The sequence below is a fragment of the Oncorhynchus mykiss genome, chromosome 9 (assembly GCF_013265735.2).
Source record: "Oncorhynchus mykiss isolate Arlee chromosome 9, USDA_OmykA_1.1, whole genome shotgun sequence".
Lineage (NCBI taxonomy): Eukaryota > Metazoa > Chordata > Actinopteri > Salmoniformes > Salmonidae > Oncorhynchus > Oncorhynchus mykiss.
The window spans coordinates 38156444-38183008 of record NC_048573.1 but is presented as its reverse complement, the minus strand read 5'-3'; the positions used below and the strand labels follow the sequence as shown (position 1 = coordinate 38183008).

The 26565-nt window shown below is 46.7% G+C and overlaps 1 protein-coding gene across 2 annotated transcripts in view; it reads left to right on the top strand.

Annotated features, from left to right (window-relative positions):
- LOC110532012 (cadherin-4) overlaps nucleotides 1-26565 on the top strand; it is a 388116-nt gene that overhangs the window by 257822 nt on the left and 103729 nt on the right. For both annotated transcript variants that reach the window (XM_021615593.2, XM_036987924.1), the window contains one exon: nucleotides 20525-20751. In XM_021615593.2, coding sequence (XP_021471268.2) covers nucleotides 20525-20751 — 227 coding nt within the window. The remainder of the gene's footprint in view (nucleotides 1-20524; nucleotides 20752-26565) is intronic.

Genomic DNA, 26565 nt, shown 5'->3' with positions numbered 1-26565 from the left:
GGTGAATTGTTTGCTGTAAGTGCTGGTGCACATGTTGACTGGTGCGCGTCGGGTTTTGTACCCATGTTGATCATTACATTATGCCGTTGGTTTTGCCATTAAACTGCTCCGGCTATTACCTAGTTCTGCTCTCCTGCGTCTGACTTCTCTGCCAGCAGTACCCCTTTACACTGGTGAGGAAACAAGAGTAGTGACATAGTGGTGAAAAGTCTAATTTATGGTCAGGTTCAGAGGCAAGTGTCAGGAAATGATGGTTAAACGGAGGGGAGTTATGGAATCCAGACCGCACACACCTGCAGCTCAGGGACCAAACACCAGAGGTCAGGGGTGAACGTTGGAACAGCAGGGGGTGGTTGTCAGTCTGACCCCTAGGGGAAAGGGGCAGTCCGGAGCAGCTAGAGGAAGTGTGTAATACAGAAGTAATGACACGTTAGTCTGACCTTCACCAGCCCTCGGTGATGATTGGTATATTGACTCACTCTGGCCAGAAAGAGAGAAACAGCCAATGAAGGGAGTTGAAAAGAGAAACCTTTTTTTTTTTAATGAGGTTTCGATACGACCACTGTGTCATGCCATTCAGATGCAGAGGGACAGATAAATACGACACAGAAACTAGAATTTCAATGTAAAAACCAAAACTCTTCTCATTCTGTGGGATATTGGGGAAATGTAAACTCTTTTTCATGTTGGGGTCATTAGTGAGGATGTCAGTCTGTGGGTTTGATGATGACTTGTGTTTGATTTGGTCCGACAGGCTCTTTGTGCCCGTGTCTCCCACAATGCAAAGCATCTCCATCCCCACGGACAGCCTTATTCTGTTGTCGCAGATCTAATGATCTGTTTTCAAAGTGCCACATTCTTCTTTCTTTTCTTATATATTTCCGGTATCTTTGTTTGAGGGTGGCGTTAAGCGCGGCCTTTTGCGGTTTCATCATTGTCGTCACCGAGCATCTGTCGGCTATCTCCTGCACAGTAGTGGGCAAGCACGCTCACGAATCATGTTGCAGCAGGACCACAAAGAAATGTGGCGTCTGTTAAGCCCAGGGAGACGAGCTTTGAACGTATGTTTTGCCTGTTTGTTTGTCTTTTTGTTTGTGTGATGTTAACCAGCCACGGTAATTAGACCCCACCCTGGCAGCCATGATGGGTCTATCTGTCTCAGGTCTGACAGCCAGAAGAAGACAGTAGCCTGACCCTCATTAAAGCAGCAGCACATTGGCTCGCTCTGCTCTGGGAGCTAAGAGGCTATTTATCTACTGGCGAGGTCGAGGGCAGCTCACTGGGGTCCTGGCATCATAACACAGTAGGAGGGTGTCATACTGGAAGTGCTAATCATTACGGGCTCTCCCAGGGAAACTTTACTACTGTGCTCAGAGCAGTATTGGTAAACACATCTGTGTGTTTGTATCGATTGAGCTCCTTGACCATCTTGGCCGTCTACTCCGCCAGCAGATGCCTGTAGTACCCATGCAACATACATTCACCGCTGTTGGCTCCGTACAGCCCTTCTCTCCTCCCACCCCCTCATATCCTCCTGCCCTCCACCTCCTCTTTCACATGCCAAGAGACAGCGCTGTAGGCGAGCGCTGACAAAATGCTGTCATTATCTTAGCGTTAAGCGGGCCGCCCACGCAATGCCTCTCATTCATTTCACAGCTAGCCTACTGGCCCCAGGGGGAGAGAAGAAGGGCGCATGGGGTTGAGAGAGAAGGCCTCCTCTTCTGTGTTTCTACTCCTCCCTCGCTTCCTCACTCTCCCCGAAGCCTTCTCAGAGCACATGACACCCGCATCAGAGCTGAGAGAGAGAGAGAGAGAGAGAGAGAGAGAGAGAGAGAGAGAGAGAGAGAGAGAGAGAGAGAGAGAGAGAGAGAGAGAGAGAGAGAGAGAGAGAGAGAGAGAGAGAGAGAGAGAGAGAGAGAGAGAGAGAGAGAGAGAGAGAGAGAGAGAGAGAGAGAGAGAGAGAGAGAGAGAGAGAGAGAGAGAGAGAGAGAGAGAGAGAGAGAGAGCCTAGTTGTAGCCAGAATGTGAGCGGTAGTAGCATAGATGGTAGACAATAAAACAAGAGGACATAGGTAAAGCAACAGTGGTTACAAGCCAAGATTATCTACTGAAATAGAGAAAGCAAGTCTAGAAGTGACAGGCATGAAATAGGGAAACTACTGTGATAGTTGGGCTGGCAGTTTTAGTAGAGACGAGAGCTTACACACAGATTGGTATAGTCCACCGTTGTTCCGTTTGCCACCACGCCTCACACTCGTGTCTGTCACCCAAGTCTCCACTGTGATATGGGTATTCGTGCGTACAGCTCCTGACATCAAATACGAGCACACACATACGCACAAAATGTGGACTATTCCCCCCCCCACAGAGAGCAGTGTCTTGCAGGGAGTTTGTGACAGCAATGTTGGTGGGAGGGAGAGCGTGGGCCAGGCTAAGAAAAGACAAACTCAGCGCTGGTGATTCAGCAGCTCTTTCTAAGTCCAACTGTGAAGCCTGATTCATTTGCTCTTTAATGGCAATCCTAACTCACTGTGCATTTGGAATATCTTGCACATTAAGAGTAGGGGAGCGTTATAATGATCCAGTCCTTGGCTGGCTGAGTGTGTGTAATGTACCACTGCAGGGTGTAAAGTTCTCCCACAAATTCTTTGTTCAATGATCACTCTCCCCTCCCTTAGAGTTAGTCACCGCTTGTTCTCTCCGGGCCTGTGCAGTGTGCACCTGACGGCGTTTTGAGTCAAAGTTTTTCCCAGAGTGCTGGACTAGCGTGCTTCTACACCTGCATTGCTTGCTGTTTGGGGTTTCAGGCTGGGTTTCTGTACAGCACTTTGAGATATCAGCTGATGTACGAAGGGCTATATAAATACATTTGATTTGATTTGACTATTTTAGAGCCGCTATTGCGATGGTGTGGTTTTTGTTTGGTTTCTGACAACTCCGGTCCAGTCGTTCCTAATTTAGCAAACAAGAGGTTGGAGCTGCGTGATTGTGCCGCGGCAAAGTGTCACTCGTCACATTATGGAGCATGGTAAGATGCTAATGAGTAGACCTAAATGCCATTTCTCCTGAGAGAGTGTGTGAGTGTGTGACCGTTATGTGTGATCTCACTGCTGAAAGTGTCCCTGGCTGTATCTAGGAATAGAACCAATCATGAGTTAGGCTATAACAGGACCGTTGTAAATGTGTCTATGGGCTGAACACTGTTGAGGACAAGATTGGTCCAGCTGGTTCATACTGGTTCTATCCCAGCCCTGTGTACAAGACAATGGACTGAGGTGTGATTGCAAGGAGAGACTCAATCACTAAAACGTCTCTAGAATAGCCAAACAACTGTCCTAGTAAGTCTTGCTCCCCCCCCCCCCCCTCCCTCCCAGCCCACCAGAAATCTCCAGTGCCCCTAACCCAGAGAACTGTAATTTCTCTCTCAGCATTAAATATTATTCCATGTATTTCATCTCCCTTCATCTTCCTCTGTTTTCTCCTCCGGGGAGTTTTCCCTGCTTTGCTTTTGACACGGATAAACTTGTGAGGATTTCCAGAAGTGACAAGGTGTGACTGACGGGTGACTCTATCTAAGCCGTAACTCCGTATCCCCCCCCCACAGACACACACTACCACCCAGTTTAGTCCCCCTCCCCTCCCCTCCTCCCCAAGGTTAGAAAACTTCCCCTCCACTCTCTTCACGCCTGTTTTGCCAGACGCGTGGTCGGGATTAGCTGAAGCGATTATCAGGAGCTTTTGCAGTTTTGTGCAGATGAATCACGGTAATGCTACACAGTGAAGCGCCTCATGCATTCCTAAGCCTCCTCTACACATCTCTCTGATTCTCCCAAACGACACGGCGAGCCAGTTGGCTTCGCCTCACTAAGCCAGGTGGAGGTGAGTCAACTCCAGGCAAGTTGGTGCCTTCAAACACACACACACACACACACACACACACACACACACACATACATCCGTGTGAACATGCACGCATGCACACATGCATACACACATGCATACACACACGCATCTGTAGAGCTGCCAGGGCAAATACAGGAATAAGCATCAATGCAGAGAAATAGCTAGTCTGTAAACTAGCCATTTTTCACTGTACAGTTGTAACTAACTGCTGTGTACAGTTGTAACTAACTGCTGTGTACAGTTGTAACTAACTGCTGTGTACAGTTGTAACTAACTGCTGTGTACAGTTGTAACTAACTGCTGTGTACAGTTGTAACTAACTGCTGTGCACAGTTGTAACTAACTGCTGTGTACAGTTGTAACTAACTGCTGTGCACAGTTGTAACTAACTGCTGTGTACAGTTGTAACTAACTGCTGTGTACAGTTGTAACTAACTGCTGTGTACAATTGTAACTAACTGCTGTGTACAGTTGTAACTAACTGCTGTGTACAGTTGCAACTAACTGCTGTGTACAGTTGTAACTAACTGCTGTGTACAGTTGCAACTAACTGCCGTGCACAGTTGTAACTAACTGCCGTGCACAGTTGTAACTAACTTCTGTGCACAGTTGTAACTAACTGCTGTGTACAGTTGTAACTAACTGCTGTGTACAGTTGTAACTAACTGCTGTGTACAGTTGTAACTAACTGCTGTGTACAGTTGTAACTAACTGCTGTGTACAGTTGTAACTAACTTCTGTGTACAGTTGTAACTAACTGCTGTGTACAGTTGCAACTAACTGCTGTGTACAGTGGTAACTAACTGCTGTTTACAGTTGTAACTAACTGCTGTGTACAGTTGTAACTAACTGCTGTGTACAGTTGTAACTAACTGCTGTGTACAGTTGCAACTAACAATTGTAACGTCCTGGATTTGGATGCCCCGCCTACTTCTCTAGTCCTAGGCATTAAATGTCACATGATAGCTCTGTTTTTACACTCACTCAGATGTAGCACACATACCCTATGGGGGAGAGGAGTGCCTTTGGCGCTTTCTGACTTTGCTGCGATGCTAAACATTTCTCTAACGTGTTCGCCTTCAGGGTAGTTTAACTCCAATCGGCGTGTACTGTTTAACATTACCGTAGCGGATTGCTATCAAGTGTCCGTGCGTCAACGGGAGTAATGAACCGTTTATGTTCCTATCACTACCACGGTTGCCGTGATGGCTTCTGTCGTCTCGTCTCGTGAAGTTTCTCTCCAGTTTCCAACTCTGTCTTTCTCGTCCTCTCCTTTCCTCCCCTCTCTCACTCTTGACTTGTTGCTACTTAGTAACTCTCCTCCTGCAGATGTTGTGGACTAATTGCAAAGCCTTTTTGCAGGTCTTCTTCACACTGCGTCCCTCCTTTCCTCGGCGAACAGATGATCATGGCCCCTTTTTTCACCCCTCCCTCTTCCAAAAAAAAACATCTCAAGGATGTTCTCATTAACAGGACTTGTCACAACAACCAGCTAGCAGCGCTAATTTATCCCCCCCCCCTCCCCTGTCCACCACCTACTCAACCCCTCCTGCTAGCAGGTGTGTGGTCTCCCCCTGGAAGCTCCAGGGACCTCTCCTTCCCAACCTCACAACAATTAGCCCGCACTGAAGCTGTGTGGCATCAAAGGCTGTGTGTCTCTGTGTGCGTACTTACCACTAGGACCCTCCCCTAACCCGATTACTACCTGGCATAAATCATTTTCCTAAAGGACCACTCTAGGTCTGGAGTGTGTACTGTAGAGTGTCCATGGAGTGCCTGAAGTGTCTGCATTGTCTGAAGGTGTGTCACGTAACTAATTGGTCCGTCATGCGGGAGTATCTCTTTAGGGCAGCCGTATTCCCAGACACGCCTGAAGAAGGAGAGGAGGAGAGACGGAGAGAGGAAGAGATCGACACCTCCATGTACTGTATCACCGTTAGGTTGTGAGATGAGGTTTCTACTGAATCCTAGATGTCCAATCTTTCACACGCAATGACAAACAATCACAGATATACATACACACACACACACACAGAAACACATACACACACGCGCGGTGTGGGATTTACCCTCCTAATGCCTCCAAACCCGTAGAAACATTTAGCTGACGGCTGTAAGACCCATCGATCACCTCGCTGCAAAGCCTTCTCATTCTGCCTGCAACAGGGGCTCAATGATGCAGGCTGGCATCAACACACACACGCACACACAAACACACACACCCTTGGGGGAGGTTTTGATAGCGATCATCAGTGACAAATGTCTCTACTTCAGCTTGGTCATAAGACACCATACCCTAAGCACACAGGCTGAGGGCTTAGTGCACACGAGTCTCTGTTGAGGAAGGAGCATACACACACAAGCACACACACACACACACACACACACACACAAACACACAAGCACACACACACACAGACACACACACACACACACACACAGACACACACACACATACACACATACACACACACTCACTGTCTAAGGCCTTACCTGTGTCTGGTGTGACCGCAGCTGTTACCATAATTGCAGCTGTAGGCTACTAGCAGGAGTAGGCTAGCTTTGAATGTGGCCTGTAGCCTGTTTCCATTGACACAGTAGCACGGTTGCTGTATTGAAAGTTTTACTTTGGGCAGCACGTGGATGTCGTTAAGCTGGAGAGCTCTACCTCTCTAGCCATGGGTTCTGGTTTGACTGTTTCCTGAACCTTTCCCTCGTGGTTCCTCATCTATGGGAAACTTGACAAGCACTAATTGCACAGTTCACCCACCCAAGTCTCTCACGGGAGTGCATCTTTCCAGGAAAAAGAGGGGCAATATCCACCGTCCTATTGAAAAACCACTGCTACATCCACCATTTCCTAGGGTTTGAGGGACTCCAAATTGATTCGTTTCTCTCGCAGCACATAGCCAGTGGGGCCTATTTTGCATATTGCCTGGCCCGTCAGAGAAACAGAACGTCAGAAACACTTGTATATCGCCTGGCCCGTCAGAGAAACGGAACGTCAGAAACACTTGTATATCGCCTGGCCCGTCAGAGAAACGGAACGTCAGAAACACTTGTATATCGCCTGGCCCGTCAGAGAAACGGAACGTCAGAAACACTTGTATATCGCCTGGCCCGTCAGAGAAACGGAACGTCAGAAACACTTGTATATCGCCTGGCCGTCAGAGAAACGGAACGTCAGAAACACTTGTATATCGCCTGGCCCGTCAGAGAAACGGAACGTCAGAAACACTTGTATATCGCCTGGCCCGTCAGAGAAACGGAACGTCAGAAACACTTGTATATCGCCTGGCCCGTCACAGAAACAGAACGTCAGAAACACTTGTACATCGCCTAGCCCGTCACAGAAACAGAACGTCAGAAACACTTGGAGGACGATAGGTTGATTAGTTAAGAGAAACAAACCGTTTTTCCCCCTCCGGCAGTTTTGAGGAAGTAAGTGCGTCCTGGTATGTGAAAGACAACGACAGTCTGAGAAACGAATAGCCAAGGCAGAGCAGTCTGTGTGAATGGTGTGTTTGCCTTGTCCCTTTTATGATACTTTGCTGTGCAAGGATGATGACGGGGGGAGAGAGTGACCCCCTGTCTGTGATAGGATTGAGGAAAGCTGGTGTTAGACTGCGATACAGTAGGTGGTGGGGTTGGGGGAGAGTGGGGGGATGGGTTGGGAGTTGGTTTCGGGGGGGGGTGGGTGGAGTGACAGGGATGGCGCATTTGGCAGAGTGGGCAGATCGGCTGGGACTCTGGTCCCTCAACACCACACACACACACACTGACCTTGAGTACCCTCTCCCAGACAAATGCCACCTGAGCCCTTGGTGGGTAGTGATGCTGAAGAGGACAGTGGGGATGTGGGAGAAAATGTTGAATGTGTGTAAACAAACCCAAATCCTGCAGGGTCAGACTGTGTCTGCTGACTGAGTGGAAAGTGCTGAGAGCAGCAGCCTTTGTCAAAGAGAACCTGGGGTTCTCTGAAAGACAAGACGCCCCCGTAGCCAGCCTCCCACCCCCTCCACATCTTTATACCCCGAGGACACAGGGCATAGGCATACAGGAGTCCTTCTCCCTCTCTATCTCTCTCTCTCTCTCTTTCTCTCTCCTCTTACGGAAAAAAAAACACATGATTTCACACGTGGAAAATCACATGATTTTCACATATGACATTTCCACATATTTTGCATGAAATCAAGTGAAAACGTGTTTTTGGAAGACTTCACATGGAAATGTTCACGCCACGTGTAGTTTCATGTTATCACATGTTGAAATGTTGCATCCCCGTGTTGTCACAATTATTTCACATTCATTTCACATGAAATCGTGTTTTCACGTGTGCTCACATGTTGTCACGTGTTGTTCCATGTCCTGACATGTTGATTTAGATGTTGTCACACGTTATCACATTAACTTCACATTAAATCAGATGTGAAACACATGAGGAACTCGTGATCTTACATGTGAAGCACGTGATCATGTGAAATGCATGTTTTTTACTGTAATGGTCTATCTCTCTCTCTCTCTCTCCCAATCGCTCTCTCGCTCTCTCTTTCTCAATCAAGCACACACACACACACACACACACACACACACACACACGCACCCCGTAAGTCGGTCATTGCTCTTGGGTATGGTAAGAACGCACATAGAAACGCACTTTGGCCCATAGAAACGCACTTTGGCCCATAGAAACGCACTTTGGCCCATAGAAACACACTTTGGCCCATAGAAACGCACTAAGATCTTTACCTTTTGACTGTTAATATCACAAAAGTGCCTCGACTTCAGTAAATATCTACCTAATCATTGCGTTAGCATCACGGTCGTTGTAAGTGATACAGGATCCGGGGCTCTGTGTCAAGGGAACGCCACACTAGGTATTAAATTCATCATTGCATTTTGTAGGTTATCGATCCACAGAACCCGATGAACAGCAATCACCAGAAGGCTTTACGGCTCTCCCCCATAACCACAGAAAGCCAGGGTAAAAGGCCAAATTGAATGAAGTGGAGACATGATTGCTGTGTGGAAATGAGAGACGCACATGAGGGGGATGTCGGCTTTGGTTAGCAGTGTACAGTGTCTGTGCGCGTGTTTGAGGTGCAGCACTATGTCTGACAGTCCAGCCTCCAAACTAAGATCATTGGGGAGGTTCACAGGCGTGCCACCTAAAGCTTAGTGTGTTTTGACTGCGGCTTTGGCACAACATACTAGACGGCTGTAAAGAACAGTTGGAAAAGTTGCTGCTTGCTTCTTCTCAATTTGTCTCTTCCTCTGCTGTGGAGGCTTGTCTATGCCTGGGAGAGGCTTTTGTTTAGTCTGATCCCCCTCTTTCCCTCTCTCTCTCTCTCGCTCCCTCTCCTTCCCTGCATTGTCTTCTAATCACCGCTAAAGACTTCTCTAATTGCCAAACAAGTCTGCTTTCTCTCACAGACCCTCCTCTCTTTCTCTCTCCTCTCCTCGGGATCGTCATCTCCTCTTTCTCGCTCTAACCTCCCTCTCTTTCTCTTTCTCCTCCACCACCGCGCTCTCTCTCCTCTCCTCGGGATCGTCGTCTCCTCTTTCTCGCTCTAACCTCCCTCTTTCTCTTTCTCCTCCACCACCGCGCTCTCTCTCCTCTCCTCGGGATCGTCGTCTCCTCTTTCTCGCTCTAACCTCCCTCTCTTTCTCTTTCTCCTCCACCACCGCGCTCTCTCGCCTCTCCTCGGGATCGTCGTCTCCTCTTTCTCGCTCTAACCTCCCTCTCTTTCTTCTGTCTGCATCTTGTTCTCTCGCTCTCTCTCCCCGTTCCCTCCTCAAACACCCAAGACAGAGGGGGAAATGTGATTTGTTTAAACAGAGCGTATTGTATGACTCTTTGTTTTTGAATGATTTGAACGTGATTTACTAAGCAAGGAGAGTTAGGAGAAATGGCCTCTTGAGAAGAAAACCATTGATTATTTGTGCGCGTGTGTGTATAGGTGTGTGCAACTCTGGCTCACACACACACACACACACACACACACACACACACACACACACACACACGGTAGAAACTTTTGAGCGTGGAGCGTTTTTGACGTTTTTGAAAAGCAGAAGTGAAGCGTTTTCACTCTTTAAAAGACACTGCAGGACCTCCATATTCAGACAACACTCTCCACCACCGTCTGGTTGAACTCGTAGCTAAAGAAACCAGCTAACAAGTAGGTTCTATGTTGGACTTTTTGGTCAGGGTCCTTTGTTCAAATGGTAGGTTGGCAGACAGCTTGGTAGGTGCTTTGTCTGGAGACAATTCTGACCTAGGACCTGCCTGCACGATCCCTAGAGTACTACACATACACACATACACTGTACACGCACAACGGCAGAGAAAACCAACACACAGCATGCAGCCCACATGGAGGAGGGGGGTTGTCTCATAGCTGTCCGTCAGTGGTGTGTTAGTGGTTTGGCCATGCCCCGTCAGTCAGGCTGTCCTCAGCCAGCCTGTCCTCAGCCAGCCTGTCCTCAGTCAGCCTGTCCTGATACTCTGCTTATACCTTATACACTACATACTCCCCACAGTCAGTCAGTCTGATCACCAGCCATATCCCCCCCCCCCCTCTCTCTCCATCCTCTGTCCCCTCACCTTACATCTCTCACTCACTCCATCTCCCCCTCTCTCCATCTCTTTGGCCTGCCAACTCTCTCTCTCTCTCTCTCTCTCTCTCTCTCTCTCTCTCTCTCTCTCTCTCTCTCTCCCTAACTCTGCCCCTCCCTCCATCCATCTCCTCTCTCTGTCTATCTCTGGGGAGGCCTGGCCAATTAACCTGTTTGAACAGCCATCTGAAGAACCATCAATTCCAGTAGGCTGTGTGTGAGAGAGAGCCAGTATTCCGTCTACACTGAGCCAGAGTCCCAGTGCCAGACACCATCAAATCCCCCTCCTCCTAAACGTGTGGGCAGGCCCACTGTATCCCACTGTCCACTAGAGCATTCATCTCTCCCTTCCTCCTTTCTGCCCCTTCTCTGACATTATCCCAGCATCCATTTATTTCGGACTCATTTCGACTCACTCTCCTCTCATCCTTTCCTGATTGGGCCCACTAGAGCACCCATCTCGCTCTTCTTGCCTAATCTCTATCCCTCTATTTTCTCACAGTATCGCTTTCTCCGCTACGGCTTCCATCTTTCTCGGGCCTATCTCTAACTCAATCTCCTCTCTCCCTTCCCTGGTTATGTCCCTTCCTCAGATCACTTTCAACAGCTGTCAGACTGACTGGTCATAGAGGACATTGCAGCAATAAGGAGTCCTTAACAGACTTTTCCCTAATTAAGCCTGTCCTCAAACCCTGGGAAAACAAGAGGAAGAAAGAGTGTGTGTGTGTGTGAGTGAGTGAGAGAGAGAGAGAGAGAGAGAGAGAGACCCGATTCCTTCACACATTGTCCTTACCTGCCCAGCATGTCCTTCCCCTTTTATTCTCTCCAAAGGAATATCGATGGAGGGAAAATAAAAGGGATTCAACCCTGGGGATGGAACATTTGTTGCGTCGCTGTAGCCATAGCCGTAGCAGTTTATTGCCATGACTGCTCTCTGGGTTAGCGGTGGTAGCGATTGAGCGCTTGCAGCTTTGGCACTGTGGGGGGTGCGGTCCTATTTGTCAGATCAATGCAGAACACCATCCTGCTTTAGAGGGTTTGTTTACGTGCAGCAGTGAAGTGGATCATTGTTCCTCAGTGTCGCTGTTGTGAGCTTATTTTTATAATCTATCTCATTCTGCTATCGAACCTCCCGAACCGTTAAGAAGTGGCACTCTTTGGAGTTTTGTTTGTATTCTTGTGTGTGTGTGTGTGCTGTGTACTGGGGGGGGGGGGGGGGGGGGGGGGGGGATGATGACAAAGAACTGCAACTGGCAGTGTCGTTGTGTTTCTGATTGGTCCAGCAATAGGAGTCTCTAGGTACCTCTGGGGTATTCCAATTGGATACTTGGCATGTCACTCATTTAGACTGTTTGTTAGCCGCTTTTGTCTAGACAAATACACACACATACAGTTGAAGTTGGAAGTTTACATACACTTAGGTTGGAGTCATTAAAACTTGTTTTTCAACCACTCCACACATTTCTTGTTCACAAACTATAGTTTTGGCAAGTCGGTTAGGACATTACTTTGTGCATGACACGAGTCATTTTTCCAACAATTGTTTACAGACAGATTATTTGTATACATATTTTTATTTCACCTTTATTTCACCTGGTAGGCCAGTTGAGAACAAGTTCTCATTTACAACTGCGACCTGGCCAAGATAAAGCAAAGCAGTGCGACACAATCAACAACACAGAGTTACACATGGAATAAACAAACATACAGTCAATAATACAATAGAGAAAGTCTATATACAGTGTGTGCAAATGAGGTAGGATAAGGGGGGTGAGGCAATAAATAGGCCATAGTGGCAAAAGTATTACAGTATGGAAAATTAATCACTGGAGTGATAGATGTGCAGAAGATGAGTGTGCAAGTAACGGTACTGGGGTGCAAAGGAGCAAAATAAATAACAATATGGTGATGAGGTAGTTGGATGGGCTGTTTACAGATGGGCTATGTACAGGTGCAGTGATCTGTGAGCTGCTCTGACAGCTTGTGTTTAAAGCTAGTGAGGGAGATATGAGTCTCCAGCTTCAGTGATTTTTGCAGTTCGCTCCAGTCATTGGCAGCAGAGAACTAGAAGGAAAGGCGGCCGATGGAGGAATTGGCTTTGGGGGTGACCAGTGAAATATACCTGCTGGAGCGCTTGCTGCGGGTGGGTGCTGCTATGGGGTTTTACCTAGCAATGACTTATAGATGACCTGGAGCCAGTGGGTTTGGCGACGGATATGAAGCGAGGGCCAGCCAACGAGAGCATACAGGTCGCAGTGGTGGGTAGTATATGGGGCTTTGGTGACAAAACGGATGGCACTGTGTTAGACTGCATCCAATTTGCTGAGTGTTGGAGGCTATTTTGTAAATGACATCACGAAGTCAAGAATTGGTAGGATAGTACCTTTTACTAGGGTATGTTTGGCAGCATGAGTGAAGGATGCTTTGTTTCATTTTGGATTGGAGATGCTTAATGTGAGTCTGGAAGGAGAGTTTACAGTCTAACCAGACACCTAGGTATTTGTCCACATATTCTAAGTCAGAGATGCTTAATGTGAGTCTGGAAAGAGAATTTACAGTCTAACCAGACACCTAGGTATTTGTCCACATATTCTAAGTCAGAACCATCCAGAGTAGTGATGCTGGGTGGGTGGGTAGGTGTGAGCAGCGATCGGTGGAAGAGCATGCATTTAGTTTTGGTTGCATTTAAGAACAGTTGGAGGCCACGGAAGGAGAGTTGTAATGGCATTGAAGCTCGTCTGGAGGTTAGTTAACACAGTGTCCAAAGAAGGACCAGAAGTATACAGAATGGTGTCGTCTGCGTAGAGGTGGATCAGAGAATCACCAACAGCAAGAGCGACATTATTGATGTATACAGAGAAAAGAGTCGGCCCGAGGATTGAACCCTGTGGCACCCCCATAGAGCCTGCCAGAGGTCCGGACAACAGGCCCTCTGATTTGAAACACTGAACTCTGTCTGAGAAGTAGTTGGTGAACCAGGCTAGGCAGTCATTTGAGAAACCAAGGCTGTTGAGTCTGCCAATAAGAATATGGTGATTGACAGAGTCGAAAGCCTTGTCCAGGTCGATGAATACAGCTGCACAGTATTGTCTCTTATCGATGGCAGTTATGATATCGTTTAGGACCTTGAGCGTGGCTGAGGTGCACCCGTGACCAGCTCGGAAACCAGATTGCATAGCGGAGAAGGTACGGTGGGATTCGAAATGGTCTGTGCTCTGTTTGTTAACTTGGCTTTCGAAGACCTTAGAAAGGCAGGTAAGATAGATATAGGTCTGTAGCAGTTTGGGTCTAGAGTGTCTCCCCCTTTGAAGAGGGGGATGACTGCGGCAGCTTTCCAATCTTTGGGGATCTCAGACGCTACGAAAAAGAGGTTGAACAAGCTAGTAATAGGGGTTGCAACAATTTTGGCTGATAATTTTAGGAAGAAAAGGTCCAGATTGTCTAGCCCTGCTGATTTGTAGGGGTCCAGATTTTGCAGCTCTTTCAGAACATCAGCTATCTGGATTTGGGTGAAGGATAAATGGGGAGGCTTGGGCAAGTTGCAGTGAGGGGTACAGGGTTGTTGACCGGTGTCGGGGTAGCCAGGTGGAAAGCATGGCCAGTCGTAGAAAAATGCTTATTGAAATGTTCAATTATCGTTGCTTTATTGGTGGTGACAGTGTTTCCTAGCCTCAGTGCAGTGTGCAGCTGGGAGGAGGTGCTCTTATTCTCCATGGACTTTACAGCGTCCCAGAACTTTTTGGAGTTAGGGTTACAGGATGCAAATTTCTGTTTGAAAAAGCTTGCTTTTGCTTTCCTAACTGCCTGTGTATATTGGTTCCTAACTTCCCTGAAAAGTTGGGGCTATGCGATGCTAATGCAGTACGCCACAGGATGTTTTGTGCTGGTCAAGGTCAGTCAGGTCTGGAGTGAACCAAGGCTATATCTGTTCCTGGTTCTACATTTTTTGAATGGAGCATGCTTATTTAAGGAGGTGAGGAAAGCACTTTTAAAGAACAACCAGACGTCCTCTACTGACGGAATGAGGTCAATATCATTCCAGGATACCCGGGCCAGGTCGATTAGAAAGGCCTGCTCGCTGAAGTGTTTTAGGGAGCGTTTGACAGTGATGAGGGGTGGTCGCCTGACCACAGACCCATTACGGATGCAGGCAATGAGGCAGTGATTGCTGAGATCCTGGTTGAAGACAGCAGAGGTGTATTTGGAGGGCAGGTTGGTTAGGATGATATCTATGAGGGTGCCCATGTGTATAGATTTTGGTTTGTACCTGGTGGGTTCATTGATAATTTGTGTGAGATTGAGAGCATCAAGCTTAGATTGTAGGATGGCCGGGGTGTTAAGCATGTCCCAGTTTAGGTCACCTAGGAGCACGAGCTCTGAAGATAAATGGGTGGCAATCAATTTGCATATGGTGTCAAGAGCACAGCCGGGGGCAGAAGGTGGTCTATAGCAAGTGGCACTTTCACTTATAATTCACTGTATCACAATTCCAGTGGGTCAGAAGTTTACATACACTAAGTTGACTGTGCCTTTAAACAGCTTGGAAAATGTCATAAAATGATGTCATGGCTTTAGAAGCTTCTGATAGGCTAATTGACATAATTTGAGTCTATTGGAGGTGTACCCGTGGATGTATTTCAAGGCCTACCTTCAAACTCAGTGCCTCTTTGCTTGACATCATGGGAAAATCAAAAGAAATCAGCCAAGACCTCCACGAGTCTGGTTCATCCTTGAGAGCAATTTCCAAATGCCTGAAGGTACCACGTTCATCTGTACAAACAATAGTACGCAAGTATAAACACCATGGGACCACGCAGCCATCATACCGCTCAGGAAGGAGACGCGTTCTGTCTCCTAGAGATGAATGAACTTTGGTGCGAAAAGTGTGAATCAATCCTAGAACAACAGCAAAATACCTTGTGAAGATGCTGGAGGAAACGGGTACAAAGTATCTATATCCACAGTAAAACGAGTCCAATATCGACATAACCTGAAACGCCGCTCAGCAAGGAAGAAGCCACTGCTCTGAAACCGCCATAAAAAGCCAGACTACGATTTGCAGCTGCACATGGAGACAAAGATCGTACTTTTGGGAGAAATTTCCTCTGGTCTGATGAAACAAAAATATAACTGTTTGGCCATAATGACGTAATGTTTGGAGGAAAAAGGGGAGGCTTGCAAGCCGAAGAACACCATCCCAACCGTGAAGCACGGGGGTGGCAGCATCAAGTTGTGGGGGTGCTTTGCTGCAGGAGGGACTGTTACACTTCACAAAATAGATGGCATCATGAGGCAGGAAAATTATGTGGATATATTGAAGCAACATCTCAAGTCATCAGTCAGGATTGGTCGCGGTGGTGGTGACAGCTTGGTCGCAAATGTGTCTTCCAAATGGACAATGACCCCACGCATACTTCCAAAATTGTGGCAAAATGGCTTAAGGACAACAAAGTTAAGGTATTGGAGTGCCCATCACAAAGCTCTGACCTCAATCCCATAGAAAATTTGTGGGCAGAACTGAAAAGTGTGTGCTAGCAAGGAGGCCTTCAAACTTAACTCGGTTACACCAGCTCTTTCAGGAGGAAAGGGCCAAAATCCACCCAACTTACTGTGGGAAGCTTGTAGAAGGCTACCCGAAACGTTTGACCCAAGTTAAACAATTTAAAGGCAATGTTACCAAATACCATTTGAGTGTATGTAAACTTCTGACCCACTGGGAATGTGATGAAAGAAAGAAATGCTGAAATAAATAATTCTCTCTACTATTATTCTGACATTTGCCATTCTTAAAATAAAGTGGTGATCCTAACTGACCTAAGACAGGGAATTTTTACTAGGATTAAATGTCAGGAATTGTGAAAAACTGAGTTTAAATGTATTTGGCTAAGGTGTATGTAAACATCTGACTTCAACTGTACACACACGCGCGCGCACACACACACACACACACTCTCTCACACACACACACACACACACACACACACACACACACACACACACACACATACATAATACATATGTAATACATAGAGAGACAACTGAAGAGAGAGAAACAGAGGAACAAATGAGGTTGCCTCCATTTGTGATGGAGATAGAGAGAGGTGAAGGGCTCCACACAGAGACAAAGGGAGGGAGATTTTGGCGAGCAAAAGGGGTGCTTGTTTTGGTTTTGACACATCCAGCACACACTTCCTTATGCAGCTCTCCTTTGGTCCTGTTGTGTCTGTATGAACACACAGAGATGCACTATGAATAATCTCATGAAGAAAACAACTCTCAACTCAAGCAAAGCCCATGACAGAGGTACAACCAAAATATAACCCTACCCATCAGCCAGTACAGAGGTGGTCCCCCACATGCCTGTCCAGAATACCAGAAGGGAGAGTGGGGGGGAAGAGAGCTTTGTCTTTCCTTTGTTATTCAGGCATCTGGCGTTGAAAGACAGGGAATGTATCAAATGTGTGGATATAGGGATCTTAATGGGCTGTGAAGGTGAACTATGAGTAGTGTGGTGGTGGTGGTGGTGGTGGGGGGGTGTTGGGGTTGGGGGGTACACCAGGCAAATGCATTATACACACCTGCCTATTAGCACGTCTCAGTTAGTTCCCGAAGCACTCCACCAAAAGCCCCCCCCCCCCCCCCCCCCCCCCCCCCCCCCCCCCCCCACACACACACACACTCGCACACACACATGCAAGGCTATCAGTTTGAGAAGCTTGAAGATATCCTTTCCTCTCCCGTCCTTTCTCTGAGCTTCTTCTGTAGGGGACTTCTGCACCACTGGCTCTGTGCCCAGAGAGAGAGAGAGAGGGAGAGAGAGAGAGAGAGAGAGAGAGAGAGAGAGAGAGAGAGAGAGGGGGAGAGAGAGAGAGAGAGAGAGGGAGAGAGAGAGGGAGGTGGAGAGAGAGGAGGGGGAGAGAGAGGAGGGGGAGAGAGAGAGAGAGAGAGAGAGAGAAAGGGAGGGAGGGAGGGAGGCGGAGAGAGAGAGGGAGAGAGAGAGGGAGGTGGAGAGAGAGGAGGGGGAGAGAGAGAGAGGGAGAGAGAGAAAGAGAGGTGGAGAGAGAGAGGGAGGTGGAGAGAGAGAGAGAGAGAGAGAGAGAGGGAGGGAGGGGGAGAGAGAGAGGGAGGGAGGTGGAGAGAGAGAGAGAGAGAGGTGGAGAGAGAGAGGGAGGTGGAGAGAGAGAGAGAGAGAGAGAGGGAGGTGGAGAGAGAGGGAGGTGGAGAGAGAGAGGGAGGTGGAGAGAGAGAGAGAGAGGGAGGAGGGGGAGAGAGAGAGCGAGAAAGACCACCTGCTGCTCATTATATGCACATATTTGACTGCTGCAGCGTTACATGAGCACTTGTCATTACAATAAAGCATTTTGGAATTTGAATGTGACTTCCTCTTTGCTAATATAATCAGGCTGCCTTCCAAAACTGTTTCAGCGCTTGTTTGCCAACTATAGCGTTTGTTTGTCCTGCAGAGAGAACAGAGAGAGAGAGAGAGGCGAAAGATAGAGAGGGCAGAGAGAGAAGAGAGAGAGGACAGGGAGAGAAAGGGGAAAAAGAGACGGCAGGGAGAGAGGTAGAGGGAGGGAGAGGAAGGCACAGAGCGAGAGCCAAAGAGAGAAAAAGACAGAGAAGGAGAGTGTTGATAAATGTGTTTGCGATAATGTATATTGATGTTTGTGGTGAACGGGGACCGGGGACTCTTCTGTTGTATCACAAAACACAAAACTCAGTTCCCCTAATACCCCAGGCTGGACTGGGACGCCTGTCCTTAGACAACACCTGTTACCAGGAAATGACTGAGTGGTGTTGGCTCATTCTGTCTGGGTTTAGTTTCCGAGAGAACGTTTTTAATGACGTTTCACCAGATACATCAACGGGAACAGACTCTGGTGAGTTCTATCCTTCAGCCCCAAGGTTCCTCTCACTCGAGATGGTGTCTAGACAAGGTAATCCCTGGGACGGAAAAGAAGACAGAGTGAGACAGAGAGAGAGAGAGAGAAGCTAATTGCCCTAGCCCCTGAGCCTGGAGATTGGTGGGGTGGCGTGGGTCTGTTTGTGTTGGGCTGAAGACAGAAGACAACAGTCTGGCTCTTCCAGTGGTCTGTAGCTGGTTGGAACGTGTGTGGACACAGAATAATGGACCCATAATAGGAGATAATAACACACCATAATAAAATATTGTCCTCAATAGGGCCTGAGTACAAGGACCACACAACTTAGGGACATAAACACAGCATTGTACACACACACACACACACACACGTTTCCTTTATGGCCTTTGCTTGACTTGATATCTACGTCGTGTTTGTGGGGTAACTGAATTTCGCCGCCTCCCTTCCACCCGTTGTTTAGTTTCTCAGGGATGTGAAGGATAAGGACATTTTCTCAATTTCATGCTGATTTGCTGCGTATTAGCCTGTGGTCGAAGTCAATAGTGTGTTCAGTCAGCCATGGAGACGGGAGGTTCAGACTCAGGGTTGGGTTTCGAGTTTCATTCAATCTCTGCTTCTTTCTAATAGGCTGTTCCACTGCCTCTGTTTAATGATTGTGTGTAATTAGTGAAACTGGATATAGACACCTCTCTCTCTCTCTCTCTCTCTCTCTCTCTCTCGCTCTCTCTATATATTTATCATTAACTCTTTAACAGACAGCTGAACTGGGCAGTGGACCTAATTTTGACAACCGACCTTAAATTAAAGATATTCATTTTGTTTGGCATAATTTATCATCAACCAATGCCATTTACTAAAATGGTCATGTGGTTTTCATTGTCGGACTCACATCTTTCTTTAAACACCCATTCAAAGATGGTTGTAAAACCAGGAAGTGAATGTGAGCAAAACCAAACCTAAGTTATCGCACATTTTTTGTGTGCTAATTTTGTGTACAATTTCAAATGAGAGGGTTGTAGAATTGTGTCGACCTCTAAAACATCACTTGTGCGGCCTATACTGAGGCTAAATACACATTTTGCAGGGTTAACATGGATCTGAACAGGACTTGGTGATCCGGGTCATTTTATATCACATTCTCTGACTACTGTGTTGTATTTGTAATGAAGAGAATGGGTGCGTGAGAGTGCTTATTTGCCTTGTATGCGTGGTGCTTTGCCCAAGACCTTATAGGCCTGCCCATTAAATTGTAATTTTTGTATCTTGGTCTTTATTTGTACAGTATGTCTGTCTGTGTTCTGATTCTTTAAGTCTCTGTTGTATAGTATGCTATAGCTATAATTGCCTATTCTCCTTTCTCAGATATCTTTCTTCTGAATGTACTTATATAGTTGTATTCAAGCTTTTGGGTTTTGACCAGATGCTATATGTTCTATAAGTGCGAATGCGCTTTACAGTATACTAGCTTATTCTCCTCTCTCCGACAGAGACGTTGAGACGGCAACACAAAGCCCATCTCATTCTCTCCTTTATTTCGACCCTGTTCCTTTAGAAAGGTTGTGACATTATCAGGGATATTTCTCCAAACATCATTTCCGGGTAGAAGTCCACAGAGAGACCGGCAGGCAGATGATGTATGCAGGCGTGAAGAGACAACATCAAACAGCTCAAGTGCAAAATACCACACTGCTGTATTCATAACCTTTCAATGGAATACGAACCGTATCCACCACCATGGTCATTCACGTATGATAATGTGAACCATGTATTGGTAGTATTAACATGTATTGGTAGTATTAACATGTATTGGTAGTATTACCATGTATTGGTAGTATTACCATGTATTGGTAGTATTAACATGTATTGATAGTATTACCATGTATTGGTAGTATTAACATGTATTGGTAGTATTACCATGTATTGGTAGTATTAACATGTATTGGTAGTATTACCATGTATTGGTAGTATTAACATGTATTGGTAGTATTAACATGTATTGGTAGTATTATCCAGTCGTAACTATGCATGAATTACATATCTCTCTCTCTCTCTCTCTCTCTCTCTCTCTCTCTCTCTCTCTCTCTCTCTCTCTCTCTCTCTCTCTCTCTCTCTCTCTCTAGTGTGGTTTGATGACTGTATGGAGAACGAGGGGGTGGTCTTTCAGAGCGGTGACGCCAGGTTCAGCGTTGGGACCGATGGGTCCATCTATACCCAGAGAGAGGTGGCAGGCCTGAGCGGACCGGTCCAGTTCACGGTCACTGCCAGCGGTCCACACACACACGTGTGGGAGACAACGGTCAAACTGGCCCTGATGGGGCAACCCACACCCTCACCGCCGGGCAATCAGGTAAGAATATCATTCTGTTCATACACACACCTGCACGTAAGTGCATACTCACGTCACACGCACACACACACCTGCACGTAACTGCATACTCACGTCACACACACACACCTGCACGTAATTGCATACTCACGTCACACCTACACACACACACACACCTGCACGTAAGTGCATACTCACGTCACACCTACACACACACACACACCTGCACGTAAGTGCATACTCACGTCACACCTACACACCCACTCTCGCACACCTTTGAAGCGTATCTCCCCAAAGTACTCTAGAACCCTACCTAGAAAACCACCAACTTCCATCCTCAGGTTTCAGTCAGCGATCAGCTCAGTGTGATCTCCCTTACTCCCTTATCTTCTGCTGGGGTCTGGATAGCAACTAACAACTGAGTGGTATGATCATCACACTCTCAAAGGGGAGGAGTACTGTACTCACCCGTAAGCTGTTATTGGAAAACATCCGTCCGTTCGCCCGTCTGTCTGTCCCTCCCTGTCCCCGGTTGCCAAATGCCTGGCTTTCCCTGACAGTGCTAAAGACCAGGTAGACAGCAGAGCTCTGACTACGTCGCCTCATCTCATGTGATCGTCAGTGCCCGCCTAGAAGAAGGCAGCAGTGCTGCTAATGTTAAACCACGTTCAGTAACGACAACGCACACTACTTTTATGGGGGCTGTGCCGATAGAAGGCATCCAGCCACCCAGATCAATTCCAGCAGAGACGGAGTGATCACTTACAGCCTTAATGTCGGACAGCACTCACACTTGGTCTCAGTTAGTCTGTAAAAGAGGTCGGGGGGACACAGGTAGGAGTGGTGCCATGCATTGTGGGATTGAATCTCTTCTGGAAAGAATATCTTGGGTGCCAGGGATGACTGTGTTCCTGGGTCAAGGGACTTGTGTGATACATTGTTAAGACTTATACCCCCTAGTTTTATACTCAGCTGGCCCCTCCCGGGAGTTTGTGTTAAACGCACTACAACAAAGTTTCTTTGTGTACTTGGGAGTATGGCTAGACGGTACACTGTCCTTCTCTCAGCCCATATCATAGCTGCAGGCTTACGTTAAATCTAGACTTGGTTTCCTCTCTCGTAATCTCTCCTCTTTCACCCCAGCTGCCAAACTAACCCTGATTTAGATGACCATCCTACCCATGCTAGATCACGGAGATGTAACTTATAGATCGGCAGGTAAGTGGTGCTTTCCAGCGGCTAGATGTTCTTTACCATTGGGCCATCAGATTTGCCACCAATGCTCCTTATAGGACATATTGCTGCAATCTATACTCCTCTGTAAACTGGCCATCTCTGTATACCCGACACAAGACCCATGGGTTGATGCTTATTTATAAAACACTCTTAGGCCTCCCTCCCAACTGCGAACCTCTTTCCCACACATACAGCACCCATTCTGTCATTCGCATTCTGTTAAAGGTCCCCGAAGCGCACACATCCCTGGGTCGCTCCTCTTTTCAGTTCGCTGCAGCTAGCGACTGGAAGGAGCTACAAACAAAACACTCAAACTGGACAATCATGGACACTCTTACTGACACGTTGCCGGGATTTATTGCTGTCTCTACCTTTTTGCCCTTCGTGCTTGTTTTCCGTGCCTGACAATGTTTGTACCATGTTTGTGCTGCTACCATGTTGTATTGCTGCCATGTTGCGTTGTTGTCTTAGGTCCCTCCTTATGTAGTGTTGGGGTGTCTCTCTTGTCGTGATGTGTGTTTTGTCCAGTTTTAAAAATAAAAATAAATCTTATCCCAGCCCCCCGTAATAGTAGCTCAAACCTGGCAACCCAGGAATGAACTGAGTAGTCCTATAATAGTGTCTGAATCCAGGAATACACTGAGTGTCTCAAACCTGGCAACCCAGGAATGAACTATAATGGTGTCTCAAACCTGGCATCCCGGGCGGGAGACTGAGTAGACCTATATTAGTAGTCCTATGATTTATTTACTGAGGGTAGCATACAGCCCCGGAAGGAGGATAAAAATACCCACAACTGATTTCACTCTGCTGCCTATACAGAGACTGTCACACATAGTCATCCTGGACTTTCACCAGGGCACTGGGTTCATGAGGGCTTGGCATGGCCTTCATCTCAACCCTTTAGGTTAGAATAGAAGGCTATTCAAGGAGTGGAAGGTTAGGATGGTAGGAAACAGCATATATTAACAAAGTTAGAGTGACTCTACTGTAGCTTTGAGCTAAGACTTTGAGTCTAAGACTCGTCATTGGCCCGTTCCATCTCTCTCCCTGAACCCCAATGATCCATTCCAGCATCTAATCAGCATTTAATCAGTGCAGTGATTCTCATGTCTCCCTGCCACCTGGTACTAAATGTCCTACTGGAGCCGAGAGTGGTAGGGGTGGCCAGGGCACTCTGACATTGCTTAGATAGGGATCACAGGATCAGCCAAAATTCTCCCTGTCCAGAACAGACCATGTGCCACTCAGTTCTCTGCCATCAAAATGATCCACCAAGAGAACCTCTTACTGTGGGCAGCCAAGATGGAGTCACACCATGGCTGCAGTACTATGTGAGGAGAGTGTGTTGGGTCCAAGGGAGTGTGTGTGAAGCCAAGTGTGTGTGCGAGTGCTCATGGAACTCAGGCAGCGTCACACCCAAATCCCACTGGGTTCACGGACTTTGCGGCAGCGATAGCCAGTCGAACCAAAGAGCAGGTCTTAGACCCGAAGCAACTACTCCATTGTTTGTCTATGACACATTCATGCTTATGAAGTCCGATACGGAAGAGGGAGGAGAATGGAGTTGGGTCAGACCATTCTACTACAGCTGTAGTAATACAAATTGCGATACAGACATAGAAAACAACAAGGACGCACGAACACAATGTGAAAATGGCTTTTTGTGGTGCTCTGCTCTGTGGAGTAATAACATCCAGATGTGTGTTTTGCCAGGGGCTGACTGATATCAAAGTGTACCGGCCGGGGTGCGAGCGGAGGCTCGGGAGGGTAGGGGAAGGCCGGGATAGGAGCCAGCTGGCTGGTTTCTGGTGGCACCGGAGCTGGGCGCCGCTTCCATTTCACACTCACTGACTCCTGTTCACACAGTGTGTGTGTGTGTGTACGTGTGAGAGAGAATGTGTGTTTGTTTCTGTGCTAAAGGGATTATGTAGGATCATGTGAATATTAAGTGTGTGTTTTAGTGTACACTTCTGGTTGTGGATAGAGTGTGTGCGTATGTGCGCGCAGGCGTCAGTTCCTGCGTGTGTGTTAATGTGCGTGCGTGCATGCGTGTGTCTCTTTGTGTGTCTGTGTGTCTTTTCTCTGTGTGTCTTGTCTCTGTGTGCGTGTGGGCTAGAGAAAGGAAGAACGTATGTTGAAAGTCTGTTGACTCTATTAAGCTGCTGTTCGGAAACTGAGTCTACGTCTGGCTCGGCTCTCTTCCTCTCCTCCTCTGCCATTCTTCTGTTCCAACAGTGGATGGAGGGAGTGTTGTTTCATTTTCTGCAGAGGAGAGCTGGCATTTCTGTGTTAACACTTAATAAACAGTGAGTTGAACATTGTGGTCTCCATGGTCTTGTTGTCTGGGATCGTAGTGGTACACTGTTAATTTAACATTCTAAGTGTTGTTGTCTGTTAGTTTAGTCCAATTACAGAAAGGGTGGTAAGGTTAGGGGAAAATTATAAAAATGTATACAGTTTAAGTCGTAGGTTTACATACACCTTAGACAAATACATTTAAACTCAGTTTTTCACAATTCCTGACATTTAATCAGAGTAAAAATTCCCTGTCTTAGGTCAGTTAGGATCATCACCTTTATTTTAAGAATGTGAAATGTCAGAATAATAGTAGAGAGAAGGATTTGGGTTTATTTGAGGTTTATTTCTTTCATCACATTCCCAGTGGGTCAGAAGTTCACATACACTCAATTAGTATTTGGTAACATTGCCTTTAAATTGTTTAACTTTGGTCAAATGTTTTGGGTAGCCTTCCACAAGCTTCTCACAATAAGTTGGGTGAATTTTGGCCCATTCCTCCTGACAGAGCTGGTGTAACTGAGTCAGGATTGTAGGCCTCCTTGCTCGCACACGTTTTTTCAGTTCTGCCCAAAAATGTTCTATAGGATTGAGGTCGGGGCTTTGTGATGGCCACTCCAATACCTTGACTTTGTTGTCCTTAAGCCATTTTGCCACAACTTTGGAAGCATGTTTGGGATCATTGTCCATTTGGAAGACGCATTTTCAACCAAGCTTTAACTTCCTGACTGATGACTTGAGATTTTGCTTCAATATATCCACATAATTTGAATTCCTCGTGATGCCGTCTATTTTGTGAAGTGCACCAGTCCCCCCTGCAGCAAAGCACCCCCACAACTTGATGCTGCCACCCCCATGTTTCACGGTTGGGATGGTGTTCTTCGGCTTACAAGCCTCCCCCTTTTTCCTCCAAACATAACGATGGTCATTATGGCCAAACAGTTCTATTTTTGTTTCATCAGACCAGAGGACATTTCTCCCAAAAGTACGATATTTGTCCCCATGTGCAGTTGCAAACCGTAGTCTGGCTTTTTTATGGCGGTTTTGGAGCAATGGCTTCTTCCTTGCTGAGCAGCCTTTCAGGTTATGTCGATATAGGACTTGTTTTACTGTGGATATTGATACTTTTTTACCCGTTTCCTCCAGCATCTTCACAAGGTCCTTTGCTGTTGTTCTAGGATTGATTCGCACTTTTCGCACCAAAGTACGTTAATCTCTAGGAGACAGAATGCATCTCCTTCCTGAGAGGTATGACGGCTGCGTGGTCCCATGGTGTTTATACTTGCGTACTATTGTTTGTACAGATGAACGTGGAACCTTCAGGCATTTGGAAATTGCTCCCAAGGATGAACCAGACTTGTGGAGGTCTACAACTTCTTTTCAGAGGTCTTGGCTGATTTCTTTTGATTTCCACATGATGTCATGTATAACTCAGGCACTGAGTTTGAAGGTAGGCCTTGAAATACATCCACAGGTACACATCCAATAGACTCAAATGATGTCAATTAGCCTATCAGAAGCTTCTAAAGCCATGACGTTATTTTCTGGAATTTTTCCAAGCTGTTTAAAGGCACAGTCAACTTAGTGTATGTAAACTTCTGACCCACTAGAATTGTGATACAGTGATTTATAAGTGAAATAATCCAAACTGTGAAAAATTGTTGGAAAAATGACTTGTGTCATGCACAAAGTAGATGTCCCAACCGACTTGCCAAAACTATAGTTTGTTAACAAGGAATTTGTGGAGTGGTTGAAAAACAAGTTTTAATGACTCCAATCTAAGTGTATGTAAACTTCCCACTTCAACTGTATATTTACCACCCAAATATGGGGGATTGGAAATCATGCAGACAATTACATTGATGGAAGCTACAATCTATCTGCAGTATTAAAGCTGATCAACCCACTAATACATATATATATATATATATATATATACACACACACAGTATATATAATTCTACATTCAGTTATTTAATGCTTAGACCAGTGCAACCAGACAATGGCAGTCCTTTTAGCTGTGTGATGATGTTAGCCTCCAAGCTATAGGAATAATGGTGAAATCTTGAGTTTGCCCCTTGTTCGATATTTGACAATCTAACACAATTCTATCTAGTCGTCCACTGTCTCTGTGTTGTCTGCCTGTGTGTGTGCATGTGTGTTCGTTCACATAGTCGTCTGTGTTATTTCTGAGTTATCAATGTGTGTCAGGCAGGCTGCGGCCAGAATTCCAGTACACTACCACAGCTGGAGAACAGCTTGGCCAGAGTCCCTTAGGCAACAATGGGCCACAGCTCATCT